This window comes from Barbus barbus (genome assembly GCF_936440315.1).
Source record: "Barbus barbus genome assembly, chromosome: 36".
Taxonomy (NCBI): domain Eukaryota; kingdom Metazoa; phylum Chordata; class Actinopteri; order Cypriniformes; family Cyprinidae; genus Barbus; species Barbus barbus.
Window position 1 is genome coordinate 16,930,988 of NC_136714.1, and position 13,336 is coordinate 16,944,323.

The window sequence follows — 13,336 nt, forward strand, 5'->3', positions numbered from 1 at the left end:
GATCAAAAATCCAGTAAAAACTAATACTGTAAAATATTAGTGTAAAATACTTGCTTCTGCATTTTAATATATTTTAAACTAATTTATTCCAGTGATGACAAAGCTGAATTTTCAGCAGCCGTTACTGCACACGAACCTTTAGAAATCATTCTAATTCGCTGATTTGGTGCTCAAGAAATAATTCTTATACCAGTTTGAGAACAGTTCTTAATATTTTTTTGAAACGCATGATTTTTTTGCCCAGGATTCTTTGATAAATGGAAAGTATAAAAGAACACTTATTTGAAATAGTCTAAATCTAAATACTAAAAAAAAACACAAAGTTCATAAAAATATATGCTTTAATTGTCATCGAGCATACAGAAGTGAAGCTTAACATGTTTAACAATTTGATTGAAATCACCCATATTTGATGCTGTACTTTTGATGGTTTGAGAGCATCTTATTTAATGATGAATCAAAATAATCAAATTCATGTCAAAAATGACGAATCTTGCTCTGCAAGTAAATCACGTGTAAAATTCAAAAAGACTCAAAAAGTCTTATTACCGGGCCCTCACTCTCAGATCTGACACATTGATTTAAACATCAATATTCTTTGCTACCGCCTGATTCTTTTCTACTTAAATTAAACCTTTATGATATGTGAAACAGAAGCAGCAGCTTTGTATAATAAGCTTGTAAAATTCATTAAGTGCACTAAAACACCCCTTCGTAGTATTTACTTTTACACTATGTAAAGTCGTACCTCATAAAGTTTAAAATAATGTATATTTACACAATTAGATTCACAACTGATGTTTTTATGGTGTTTTATAGACAACCAGTGAAAGAGAGACTTGATTCCTACAAAAAAAGTCAGACATAAGAAAAAATAAATTGCCTGAATCTGAATACCTTCATGAATTTAATCACAGACTTCTCAAGGTTCAGTGTGATGACAGGTCAGCTGAGAAGAGATGAATGGTATCAAGGCCACTGGAATTAGTTTTCTCTTTGAACGCATGTCCCAGCAGCGGAGACACTGAGTAACGGGACATTGCTCAGTAAAACACACCCATGACAGCACTTGATGTAAATAAGTCTGAAGGACAATTGCGCATTACCTGTCAGCTTAAGTGAAGAAAAAAAAAAAAATCTAACTATAAAAACAACTGTAACTTTATACCCAATCGAGCTTACCAGAAGCTATATTGTGTTGCACACTAAAGTCTGTCACCTACCTTCTCACATTTAGCGACTTCAACGTTAGCTTCCAGCTGTACAATGTGATTATTTTTAGAGGGAATAAATGACATAAAAAATGGCCTTTGTTTTTTGATATTCAGTGAAAGGTGACAACAAATTGAACATTATTACAGTAACAAAATGGAGGAAAAGTTATCTTGAAATTACAACAACTTTTCTGTGCATATTTTTTGGATTCTTTAATTGAATTTATAGATGATGCTAATATCTTTGATTGGATGAAGGAAAAAAAAATCAGAACCATATTTGTAATATTTCCTGTAGTACATTTAAGTGTGCATTGAGATGAATTGAAACCGATTACCATCCAATGAAAATGCTTAAACACTATGACCCAAAGGAAACACAATGGAACAGTAATACTAACTGTAGGCCAGATCCAATATGTGTTTGGTTAGCAGATGGTCTTGTGGCTTGGTGATAGCATATAATGCATTGATAGCGTTTTCCCACTCACTCTTGATCAGATCTTTGGGGATCCTAAGGGTGAAGTTGATCTCCCCCGTGTGACATACTACTTAAGAGGCTAGGTTGCATCTCAAGCTGCCTTGCCCTCCGTTGTCTTATATCTAGCAGATGGAGCAGGTCTTGGACCCGGATCCTGATCCACTGGTGCTGTTGGAATTTGCAGCTGTAGAGAAACCACGCAGAAACAAACACAAAGAATTTGAATGAAAGAGATGCATTATATCATACAATATATAGCTGACAGGATGTTGTAATTAGCTATTCTAGTTCAGGTCTGGGCTTTCTGATGGCTGATCAAGTTCCTTGGAGATTAATGAACTACCTTTCAAATGTCTGGGTTCATTAGGTTTTTATTGACTTTTATTCTTCTGGAGAGATAAATTTAAATTAAAGCTGCAGTCCGTAAATTTTGCCTCTTTGTCACCATCTCTGTTTGAAACCTGCAATCGCAGTTATTTGCGGAATTATTTTCTTTACGTTGGTTGTGCATCGACACGGCTCCAGCGCGGATGAATCTAATGTTTTGAGGTGAACGTGTGGCTGTCAGTCATCGCACCGGTATGGATACTGTACTTCGGAATCACAGATTCTAGCCTACGTCTTGAAAGTATGACTTAAATAAGAATTTTCACCGGATATTGTCATCTGAAGAAGTGTTTTGACCAACTGAGGAAAAAAGCATTAAAATAAATTGCGCTACCAATGGTGATTACGTTAAATCTAACGATCGGTTAATTAGCTCATATCACATCAAACCATGCAAATTATTATTATTGTTATACTTTGTTTTTAAATTGTTAATGTTAACAACACCAGCATTGTGTGACTACGTGTATGTAGTGTGTATTAGCGTTACATAAAGATTTAAATGTCATACCATTCGAATTTCATATATTATTCTTGTTATATATTATTGCAAATTATTCTTCCTTAGAACTGGTTCTCTTTAAAACACAAAACTTGTGTAATCCCATGTAAGATATCTGTAATCAGATGCACATTTAAAACTGGAATATAATCTAATTTTAGTCACAGTTTCATAAAACACATAATCCGTTCTGGATTACAATCCGCCATCAAAATGAAAAATATAATTATTCCGGCTGCTGTGAGAAAAGGCTAGAAACGATCTGCCACCTGCAGCATCCTCACATGGGACAACTTCTTTATGTTATGTTCTTTATGTTCTTTACATGACGTAATGTCGTGGCAGAATGCTTGAATTTCCCACAAAAGCCTACCAGTACCACTCAAATTAGAAAACATTATTATAAACTTACCGTTGTGAATCGGTAAGGCGATAGTTTTGAACACTGGCTGGTTATGTACTTGCTCAAAAATTGATTTTGGATTATTTTTAACCAACAAAAGTTACACACTGCAGCTTTAAGTAATTTGTAATGTTGCAATACAATTCTACTTCAAATAAATGCTGTTCTTTTAAACTTTCTATTTATCAAAGAATCTTGGCAAATATTTTAAGTTGTTTTCAACATTGATAATAATAAAAAATGTGTTTCTTGAACAGCAAATCAGCATACCAGAATGATTTCTGAAGGATGATGTAACACTAAAGACTGGAGTAAGGGCTGCTGAAAATTCAGCTTTGCCATCACAGAAATAAAGTACATTTTAAAATATATAAAAAATGTACTAATATTACAATATTTCACAATATTATATATATTTTGATTAAATATATGCAGCCTTGGTGTCCATTAGAGGCTTTTAAAAACATAAAAAACCTTAACAATCCCAAACTTTTGAATGGTAGTTAATGTCAGTATGTCAAATGTCAACCTGAAAATTAACATAAAGATTAATAATAGCCTAAGCAAAAGACTAATATTCAAACCATTTTTGGCAGCTGCTTCCTGTTTGGCCTTAGCTGCTTCTTCCATTTCCTTTAGTTTTGCCTCGTATTCTTCCTGCCTCTCTTTCCAATGCTTCCGGTTGTTCAGAATGCCATCATACATTGGCTGGATCTCGGGGTGAAAACGAGAGAACTCCTGTGGAAAACAAAGAGGGAAGGTTTGCTAAATAATCTCAATGACCAAAACATTCTCATTTTCTTTTTAACATTAATATCTTGAAACATTCATAAAGGTACCTTGTAAACAAAAGTACAGACAAAGTCGATAAAACCACACTGAAGCTTTGGCAGCTCTGCGGCTTTGTTCCTGTCCATCATGGGCTAGATTAAAAAACAAATACCATATGAGCTTTTTAGATTGTTTCCAAGATGGGCGTTTTTCTAGTAGCCCAACTAATATTAGATTCAGGTACTTACGATAGGTTGTTGTTCAAGAACAGTCCTCTCAAGATCACCCTGCTCCCAGAATTCAGCTGCCACAGAGAGGGCGACCTAGGATGGAAGAAATTACACTTTGTACATTTCTGAGAAGCAAAACTGTAGTCATTCTTCATTTGACATCTCTTACCTTGCTCTGCACCTCCCATGGTTTTGCGATAGCTGAGAGGTCACACGCTGTCATCATCATGGCCCTGTTCAATTATTAAAAATATAAAAACATGCAAAACACAAAATTATTTTTAAGAGATGTGTTATACTTAAATGCCTATAGGGTAGTTATAAATGGACACACTTACATTACAATTTCTTTCCTTGTTGTTTCAAGAGACATGAAGTCCACCCATTTCTTCTGATCTTCATATGTCTCAGAGAGATCCACAATTTTCTGGAACATTGTTCTCTTTCTTTAAGGTAGAATTAGGAAAGTTTATATTTTAAAAACTTTTTCACATTTTCACTTCTTTAAATGAACAGCCATGGTCACTATAAACTGTCACTGTACAAAAACAGCTGAAGAAACAAATACAACTGCATATGAGTTTGAAACAGTGACAAGAATGTATTTTCATTGTTAAGCAAAAAATTCATTTCACTTAATTATATACAAGAGACTTTAAGACATGCTTTTATGATATACTGACAAAACGTACTTGAAGTACAAGGCAAGATCAGTTGCAATAATGGCAATGTCAATGAGGTGGATGACATGCTCCATTTGTCTTCTGTTGAGGTTTTGGAAGATGTTTAATGACTAAGCAAAAAAAATAACATTTTAGGATCAAATCAAATTAACATGAAGGCTTACATTCTAGGTAGTTTGCTCATACCTCGTCGCCTAACAAGAATTTGCCAAAATCCAAGTGATGCCTCTCTAGAATGGAGGATCCATGCAGCTTGGCTAGAGGATTTTGGGACCTAATCACAAAACATACAAATGTGATTATTATTAGTAGAAGCTATAATAGTACAAGTACTAGTAGAAACAGTAGTAGTATTTACTGACTTCACTTGGTAGAGATTATTTGTGCCTCTGTGGTCGATATCATGCAGGAAGCCGGCAGTGATCATAGCCATCACTTCCAAATCTGTGTAATACCTCTTCAGTTTGCCAGTCTGGCTCCATAAAAAACAAAACAAATTCTCATTATGATTTTTATGTGTATCCAAAATGTGCCATGGACAACAAATATTTCTGACACTGGATCAACCAAACTTGTTCGGAAACGATCATTATGTTTGCAATTCTGTTTCATACTTCACTTTTAATACCTACTTAAATCAACAACATACGTTCAGTATTGACTAAACAAGTCAATACTAAACAAGTAATCCTAGAGGCTGAACAATACAGCATGATGCTAACAACACCAACATAATGGTTTGAATTCCCAGGGAATCCGTGAACTGAAAACATCAGATAAAAGCGGTTAAGTAAAGGTAAGCTGAGCAGGTCATACCGTGAGTAAAGTGAACATGGTTTGCCCAACATTGAAGCCATGGCGCCAGTTGTGGTAGGTGATTTTCCTGTAGCCTTTGCTGACTGAGTACATGAATCTCACCAAAACCTAATTAGAAGATAGCAGCCAATTTTATGGAATTTCATGATACTTCATGACACAAATCAGGTGCCTCCATCATTATAAACGAACAAAATTACCTCCTGAGGGACCTGGAACTTTTTAACCACTCCAACTTCATAGTACATCTGGATTCCACACGTTACAAGATCCAATTCAGTGCAGACAAAGTCTGAAAAATGGAATGCGTAGATCTCAAACTTATTTGGGCCAGGCAGCTCTTTTTTCTGCATGAAAAATAATATAACAAAAGTCAGACAGTGCATAACTTTTTGAGAACATGAAGCAATGCCAATTTTAAATCACTTGAAGAATGCAATAATACCTAAAACAGCCTAACTTAAATGTAATTAATATATGGAGAGAATCACAATAGAAATAACGGAAAGCATCCGTAAAGCAAATTTCTTTATCTCATCTATCTGAGACGTTTAATATCAGCCTGTGATTGAAACATTCTTTAATTAACAAGCAGTTCCATGTACCAGAATCCCCCAAAGCTCTTCCTCCTCACAGTCTCTTGGTTCTTTGTCAAAATATTCTCTTGTTTTCTAGAACAGAAATACCAAAGAGAACAAAAATAAATAGTTATAAAATAAAAGAATATAATAAAATAAATTTGCAACTTGAAAGTATAAACGTACAAGGATGTTTTGAATCTCATCATCTCGACATTTGACATGGTACAGCACCATGTCCTGGGCAATGTCCTTCCTGTTCTCCAGCTTGTTCATTTTATCATAGGTGTCTGTGTTGAGGACCGACCAGCCCAGAAACTGTGTCAAAGCCTGTCAAGACAGCAAGGCAATGTCAACAAGTACATGACCGTTCTTTGTAATGCTACCAATCAATCCATTAATTTTACCTCCATGAGTTGTTCATCATGTTCATCAAATGGTTTACCATCCTTCCTGTTGTAGAAAGTTGCAACGCCAACAATTTCTTCTTTTTTGTTGACAATTGGCAAGGACAGCACATTCTTGATGGTCCATCCACTGTCATCCAGAGCTTCCGTCTACAGAAACCCAAAGAGTTATCACTACAAGTCAAGGGAACTTTAACAATTATACATGTTTTAGACAGTAAAAAAATACCTGAAAGCTGAACATTTCATCTGCTGCAGCATTCATGATGTTGCAAATCTTGAATACAGAACAGAAATCAATAAACGAATATGTAAATACATACTTAAAATAAAAAAAATCAACCATACTTCATTCCCAAAGGAGTCACTTACAAATCCACTCTCTGCTACATATGTAGGTAATCCACTAACCAAAGCCCAATGATCTGCAGTTGGAGATCTGTGAAAAAGAAAATTGTTTTTATAATGCCATCTCTTATAATGCATACATTGGCTATAATACATTGGTTACTAGAAGAAAAATAGGAAAACTTACGGTATGACCTTGATGTCCTCTTTTCCGTGCAAAATATAATCAATAACTTTGTAGAAAATAATTTCCTAAGTAAAAGTTAAAAAATTTGATTTAGATAAAGAAGCATTTTAGAGAACTTAAAGGTGTAGGTGTATGCATATTCTGCCAACATTTATCATTCCAAATCTAACTTTCATTCACAAAATAGAAATAGCAAGAACACCCCGAGCTGCGCTCTTATATTTAACTAAAGTGAATGGTGACCACAGATCAAAACTGGGACACAAGAAAGTCAAATGGATTTGAAATGACATAAGAGCGAGTAAATGTGAAAACAATTTTGATTTTTGGATAATTTGAATTGTAAAATATGTAGCTTACCCTTCCATCAGGAGTTACAGGGCCAGAATAAGGTGCCTGCTCTCCCATCAACACAGGCCAAATATCAAAGAACTCCTGCAAGAGAATAAAACCACAGGGTCAGTTTTAGAGAAGGACATGTCAGCCTCTAAATTAAGCATGAAGTCTCTGTTTCTTCCAGCAATTATAGTGATTGACATACCTTTTCCTTGGTCATGTCCAGTAGGCCCACAGAGTACCTGTCACAGTTGAGATAGGCTCGTACTGTGTACAAAGCTTTGTGAAACTGTCGTTCAATGTCTGTGAGCTCTTCAAACACCTTGTTAGCTGACCACAACAGCAGCTATGCATGAGATATATGGAAAATGCATTTAAAATTGACCTTTTTCAATTCAGTTTAACAATTTTGTCACGTATTATGCAGACTGACCTGTCCTTTTCGTGTTTCACAGTTATGAAGGTAGCTCAGATGAAAAATCTTCAGGTTCAGAGAGCCAACTTTCAGATACTTTAAAAAAAGCTTTAAAAGAAGAGACATTTTAAGTTATTTTAAGAAAATAATATGATGCCATAATATGATGGTTTTGAGGCCACTGTAAATTGTATTAATAACAGTGGTGGACAAAAACAGCAAACAGACACTTACATCCTCATCTTCATCTGTGAAATGGGGTCCAGTAGTCTTGTTGACTGCCATGATGATGGCTACGACGTCCTTTCCGTTCATAATGGGTGTGGCCAAGATGTTGCGTGTGGTGTATTCAGTTAGTTCATCAACGAATGAGCTAAAGTGACTGTCCTACAGTGAAAGCAAAGTCAGTTATGTCACATACAGTATACACTAGTCCCTACGCACTAGTCTTTTTATCACTAACTAACAATTGATATTTGTTGTAGAGTCAGGCTGAAATTTTTTATTTATTAGTTGTTGTTTTTTTTATTTAGATACAAATTTGTATTCTTTTGATGTAAATTAAGCACAATATCTCATCACAGATTAAATGCACGCAGTACACAAATTTTTTTTTTTAAAAGACACATTTTAAAGAAATATTTATAATCCACTTTTAACTGTGGCATTTGTCTAACAATTAATTATTGCTAATGGAAAAAATTACTTATGGATATTAGAAAGTAGATGAAAAATTATTTAGTAATGCTTAACAATAAGGTCCTATTAGCTATCATTAGTTAATGCATTAACTAACATTTAGTCACAATGAGAAATACAATTGTAACTTTATTTATTAATCTGTTAGTTAATAAAAACGATTAACTAAGTTTGTGTTAGCGCAAATCCATTAAATAATATTAACAGATACATACTTTCGATTTTAATAATGCATTAGTAAATATTAAAATTAACATTTAGTGTAATAAATGCTTTACACTTATTTTTGGTTATGCTTTATTTTATGTGTCCTTGTTACAGTGTAAGTACTGAGTAATATTAAATAACTATATGGTTAGGGCAAGGATGAGGGTTTGGTTTAGGTTAGTTGCATGTAATTATACATAATTTATAGTTTTTACTATAATACATGCATGCAACATTTATAACAAGGGCACCATAAAATAAAGTGTAACCATTGTTTTATTGTTAGTTCATGTAAACTAATGCAAATAATGTTAATAGAAGCTTATTGTAAAGTGGTACCAAGTGATTAAACAATCAGCTGTAATTCAACTACTGAGAGAAGATTTGGTCACAGGTGAAATAATCCTTCGTGCTGGACATGGGTCATGGCATATTGAAATAAATGGATTATGTCAAGAGGATTTGCCAAGCCTCAAAATATGACCATACCTGCAGTCTAATAATGTATAATAGTGTGACTAGTCTCTCTCAATCAAGTTTTACAGTGTGTCTGATCTGTGTACAGATGTTTTAAAAGCAACGTTTTGTTTTGTACCTGTGTAACATCCTTCACATTGATGTGTTTCTTGGTTTGAGCCACATATCCTACTATACCGATGTCCAGAGGGAAGACGATCTCGGAGTCTGGAGGCACTACGCAATCGTCGAGATCAGAATTTTCATTAACGTTGAAGAGACGTGTAGCCAGCTCAGCGATGCCGTTTCTCTGTCGATACATGAACAGGCTACATCGGTCGGCGTGGATCAGAGCGCTGATCCGCTTTAGAATCTTAAACATCACCTTCTCCATATTGACGTTCTCCTGCATGTCTGTAATGAGATCGTAGAATATCATTCCCTCCTCTGTAGAGCATATGCACTTAAAACTGTCCATATCCACTTTAGACTCTGGTATTCGCATGATGGAGGCCACGGCACCAGGTTTGAGCTTTTTGTCAAAATAGCTCCTGGCAAAATCTGGATTTCCATCAAGGAACTTTTCCACGTCTTCCTTTTTGACACTCATCTTGGGATCTTCTGCCCCAATCCCAGTACTGGCAGGTGATGGCCAAGGAATGAGAGTTCAAATGAGGTTTCAGGACAAAAACAGAATGTTTACAGCATATAATCCTCAAATGGTTGAGAAAACGAAGAATCGTGAGATGAGACGCCTGCCACAGCAGGGGCAACCCATGTCCAATCTAACTGTCATCAGCAAGGTGTTTTCCTAATAGTGTTGAAGGTGAATCAGGATCTGCTCTAGTAAAACTGATCAGGTTACCTGCATCAAAGCCTGAGCTAAGAGTTGAAACTGAACGACGTCCTCCTCTGAATGCTCTCTGTGTCCTGAGAAAGAGAAGAGATGCTCTTAATGACAGTTTTAGAGGAAAAGCTATACGATCATAAAGTATGTGAGTGCTAATGCACAATCATATGCTTTGTTCCTCTATGTCTCCTCTCCCAGAAGCCTGGCCTTTGCGCTACAAGCTCTTTAAGTTCTTATTAAAAACACACTCCTCATTACTAAGCCCTATTTAACCAGGCCACTAGCTGATTATCTCAGCACCTCAGTTGTCTTCTTACTCAATGTGACTGCAACCATGAGAACAGTGAAAGGGCTTTCCTAAAAAAATGGAAAAGAACAAATGTACAGAATATGAGAGCATTGGTCACCAAAAGATGACCAGACATATTAATAGTGTGCCTGAACTACTATATAATTTAAGAAAAAAATATATAAAAATATAAAATAAATATCATATCATATGCCAATATTGTAAACACTGTACACCAATATACAGTATTAAATAATTGGTGTATGGTATTTACAAACAGAATACATTATAATTATATAATTATATATATTATGGCATAAACAAAACAAAAAAACTAGTGGAAGAATTATGAAAAACAATATAAAACAAAAAAATGCAAAAATAAAATAAAAATAAATAAAATGAAATAAAAAAGCAAAAACGACATAAAAAGAAATTAAAATACAGTCAGCATCCTTAACTATTCTCAAAAAGAGTCAATAACTCTGTATTTAATTCTAATTCTATTAAAAGTATAATACTGCTATTTTGTACAGCAGTAACATGGATAAGCTTTAAAGCCATTAGCATAAAAGTGGGACCACTGCACATATATATAATTTGCAACGTAACTGTTATGAACACTGTACACCAATATACAGTATTATATCATTAGTGTATGGTATTTACAAACAAAATACATTATAGTGGCATAAAAAAAAATAACAGAAGAATTATGAACAAGATAAAATAAATAAATAAATGAATAAAATATAAAAAACATTTTTTGCTGCAATTGATGCTGCTTGTTTGGAAAACTTTCCTAAATCTATTGGTCTTGGTTCTGCTCCCGAGCTACAAATTCTGTATCAGATTTTATATATACATATAAAATAACAAAATAAAATAATAAAACAAAACATAATTGATAAATTGTGTTAATAATAAATAAATTAGATTTCAGGTACATTTGGTGCATTTTAAATACTTCTAATAAAAACTACGGGGAATGCAGGCCTAGATGGAATAACGATAAAGAGTATTATCATAAAATGCCTATAATCCTTTTGTTTAGGTAAAGTTCATATCTATATAAAGGCCTCGTATCCATCTTAAGCAAAAGGTCATGAGGATAATCAGCATATTAATAGCTCAATACATGCACAAAACAAGTCAGAGCTTTGGCTGCAGAGGGAAGGACCTGTGAGTGCTGGTCTATCTCTATTGTTTTGGTAAACCCTGCCAGAAGCTGTACATGATTAATTGTCAAATGTATCCAGTTGTCAGTTAGTTTCCAATACACAAAGATTGTAACTAAATCAACCTTTTTGACAAAATGCAGTGTCTTTGGAGTTGCCTGGGGGTTCAGATGGAAGTCTACCAGGGTGTGAACCCCAATCTCTATATTAGCACATCAGATTCATAAACAATAGGATATCACCAACTATTGTATTGATAAGAATAACTGATTCCTATGCACAAATTTCGATAATGTGTTCATGTTTGTTTAAACATTTAAACTGTAATATGTAATACATTTTTATACTTTGAGGTGAAGAAACATTTTATATTGTGGGTGACTTCTTGACACACAAAACAGCAGTTTAAGAAAACTATATTTTTGTTACTGTGCCACCTAGTGATAAGAATCAGTCATTGTTCTGCACTCTTAGGTAAAAAAGAGCTGTCTCTGGGATGGATACCTTTCAAAATGCACAAATATGAACAGTTTAGGTACAAATATGTACACTTTAGGCACTAAGATGTACCTTTAAGGTACCAATATGCACCCTTTAGGGGTAAGTAAAATACAAAGGTGTACCTTTTGAAAAGGTTGCGCTGCAGCGACAAGGTTTGTACATTTTTTTCTGAGTGTTGATCAGGATGATGCTACACATTAACCAGATGAAAATGAAAACAAATTCATTCTGAATCTCTTGTAAATAAAAGCCCTCAAGGTTTTATATGATAATTGAAACATTTTTTTTTTTTTGTAATTGTCTAAATGCTTTTGTCACTGCCAACAAAACCCACAAGGGTGCAGCAGACCACAGTTTGATTCATTTCACTGAACTCATGTGAACGTATTGATCTCACATGCAATAATCTTGCAATTTGCACAGTTTGAATTGATCTTTACTATTTTATACTGCAGTCCTTGGATTGGCTGATGGGAATGGTTGCTGGGTCTCTAATAGTTAAAAACTCCTGAGGTATAAAAGTAAAATTTTTATTTGCAAAACTGACTGTGTTGGGGAACTTTGTTCAAGAACACTATCCTGACTATACACTATAAATCTTGCAGTTTTCTGTGGAAGATCTTACACATCTTACACACACACAAAGATTTCACAGCATGTGTCTCATGACCTGAAAGTTTTACATTTCACAAAAAGGTATTTTACTTGCTAAAAATATAACCAATCAGTTAGAGGGCAGAACAGATTTTACAGCAAAGTTTTGGTCATGCTGATAATTTAGAGGTCTTACAAATTCATGCATCAAATACATAAGCTTTTCAGGGTTAAAGACCCCGTTCTTTCAACTGGAGCATGAAACAACGGATGTGATTCCAGAAAACAAGCTTAATCTACTGCATCAGTCAACGGGAACATGTGCATGGTCAGCAATGGTGTGTGAACTAAGGAGTGCCTTTGTTTGAATAGTTTCATAGGTTGGCCTGGAGCAAACCTTGGGGGATGTGAGGGATTAGGATCAGGGTTTATGGGGTGAAGTCCACGTGAACGACAAACAAAACAACAGGGCCATAGATGCATTTCTGCAAGTGCTGAAGCTTAAGGAAACAGCAAAAAATATCCACTGAGAAAAAAATGTATGGTGAAGAATTTAATGCAAAAAGTGGTGTTTGCCATTAAATTAATATGACCATGCTTTTTGACAAAACGTTTAACCAAATTAGAGGCAACTGTTAAAGCTGAATAGTGCAAACACGTTATAGTACAAGGGATACACAACCAAACAAAACAAAAAATGTTTTTATTATTTACTTAGCCTCATGCTGATTCAAATCTGAATGATTTTCTTTTTTCAGCACAAAACATGATATTTTGAAGAATAACTTGTAATTGTTATCCCAA

The 13,336-nt window shown here is 34.5% G+C and overlaps 1 protein-coding gene across 1 annotated transcript; it reads right to left on the reverse strand.

Annotated features, from left to right (window-relative positions):
- Positions 1-325: 325 nt before the first annotated feature.
- LOC306855855 (rod cGMP-specific 3',5'-cyclic phosphodiesterase subunit beta-like) lies at positions 326-10,214 on the reverse strand. The gene is made up of 22 exons (XM_079394776.1): positions 9,260-10,214; positions 7,993-8,145; positions 7,777-7,866; positions 7,549-7,689; positions 7,368-7,442; positions 7,008-7,072; positions 6,845-6,911; positions 6,702-6,749; positions 6,473-6,622; positions 6,252-6,395; positions 6,093-6,158; positions 5,688-5,834; positions 5,488-5,595; positions 5,034-5,143; positions 4,858-4,945; positions 4,681-4,781; positions 4,327-4,434; positions 4,158-4,221; positions 4,007-4,081; positions 3,827-3,910; positions 3,572-3,725; positions 326-1,879 (listed from the first exon to the last, which is right to left on the reverse strand). Exons 1-22 carry the CDS (start codon positions 9,728-9,730, stop codon positions 1,818-1,820), a joined length of 2,571 nt encoding a protein of 856 aa, XP_079250902.1. The 5' UTR covers positions 9,731-10,214; the 3' UTR covers positions 326-1,817.
- Between the last annotated feature and the right edge of the window lie 3,122 nt (positions 10,215-13,336).

What these genes read in the sequence shown, in the direction of transcription:
- LOC306855855 (XM_079394776.1), bottom strand. Translation starts at nt 9,730, where the DNA reads ATGAGTGTCAAAAAGGAAGACGTGGAAAAGTTCCTTGATGGAAATCCA. An exon ending in TCACAGATGAAGATGAGGAT is followed by an intron (nt 7,867 to 7,992) that starts GTAAGTGTCTGT and finishes CTTCTTTTAAAG; the next exon opens with CTTTTTTTAAAGTATCTGAA. An exon ending in ACAAGGAAAGAAATTGTAAT is followed by an intron (nt 4,222 to 4,326) that starts GTAAGTGTGTCC and finishes ATAATTGAACAG; the next exon opens with GGCCATGATGATGACAGCGT.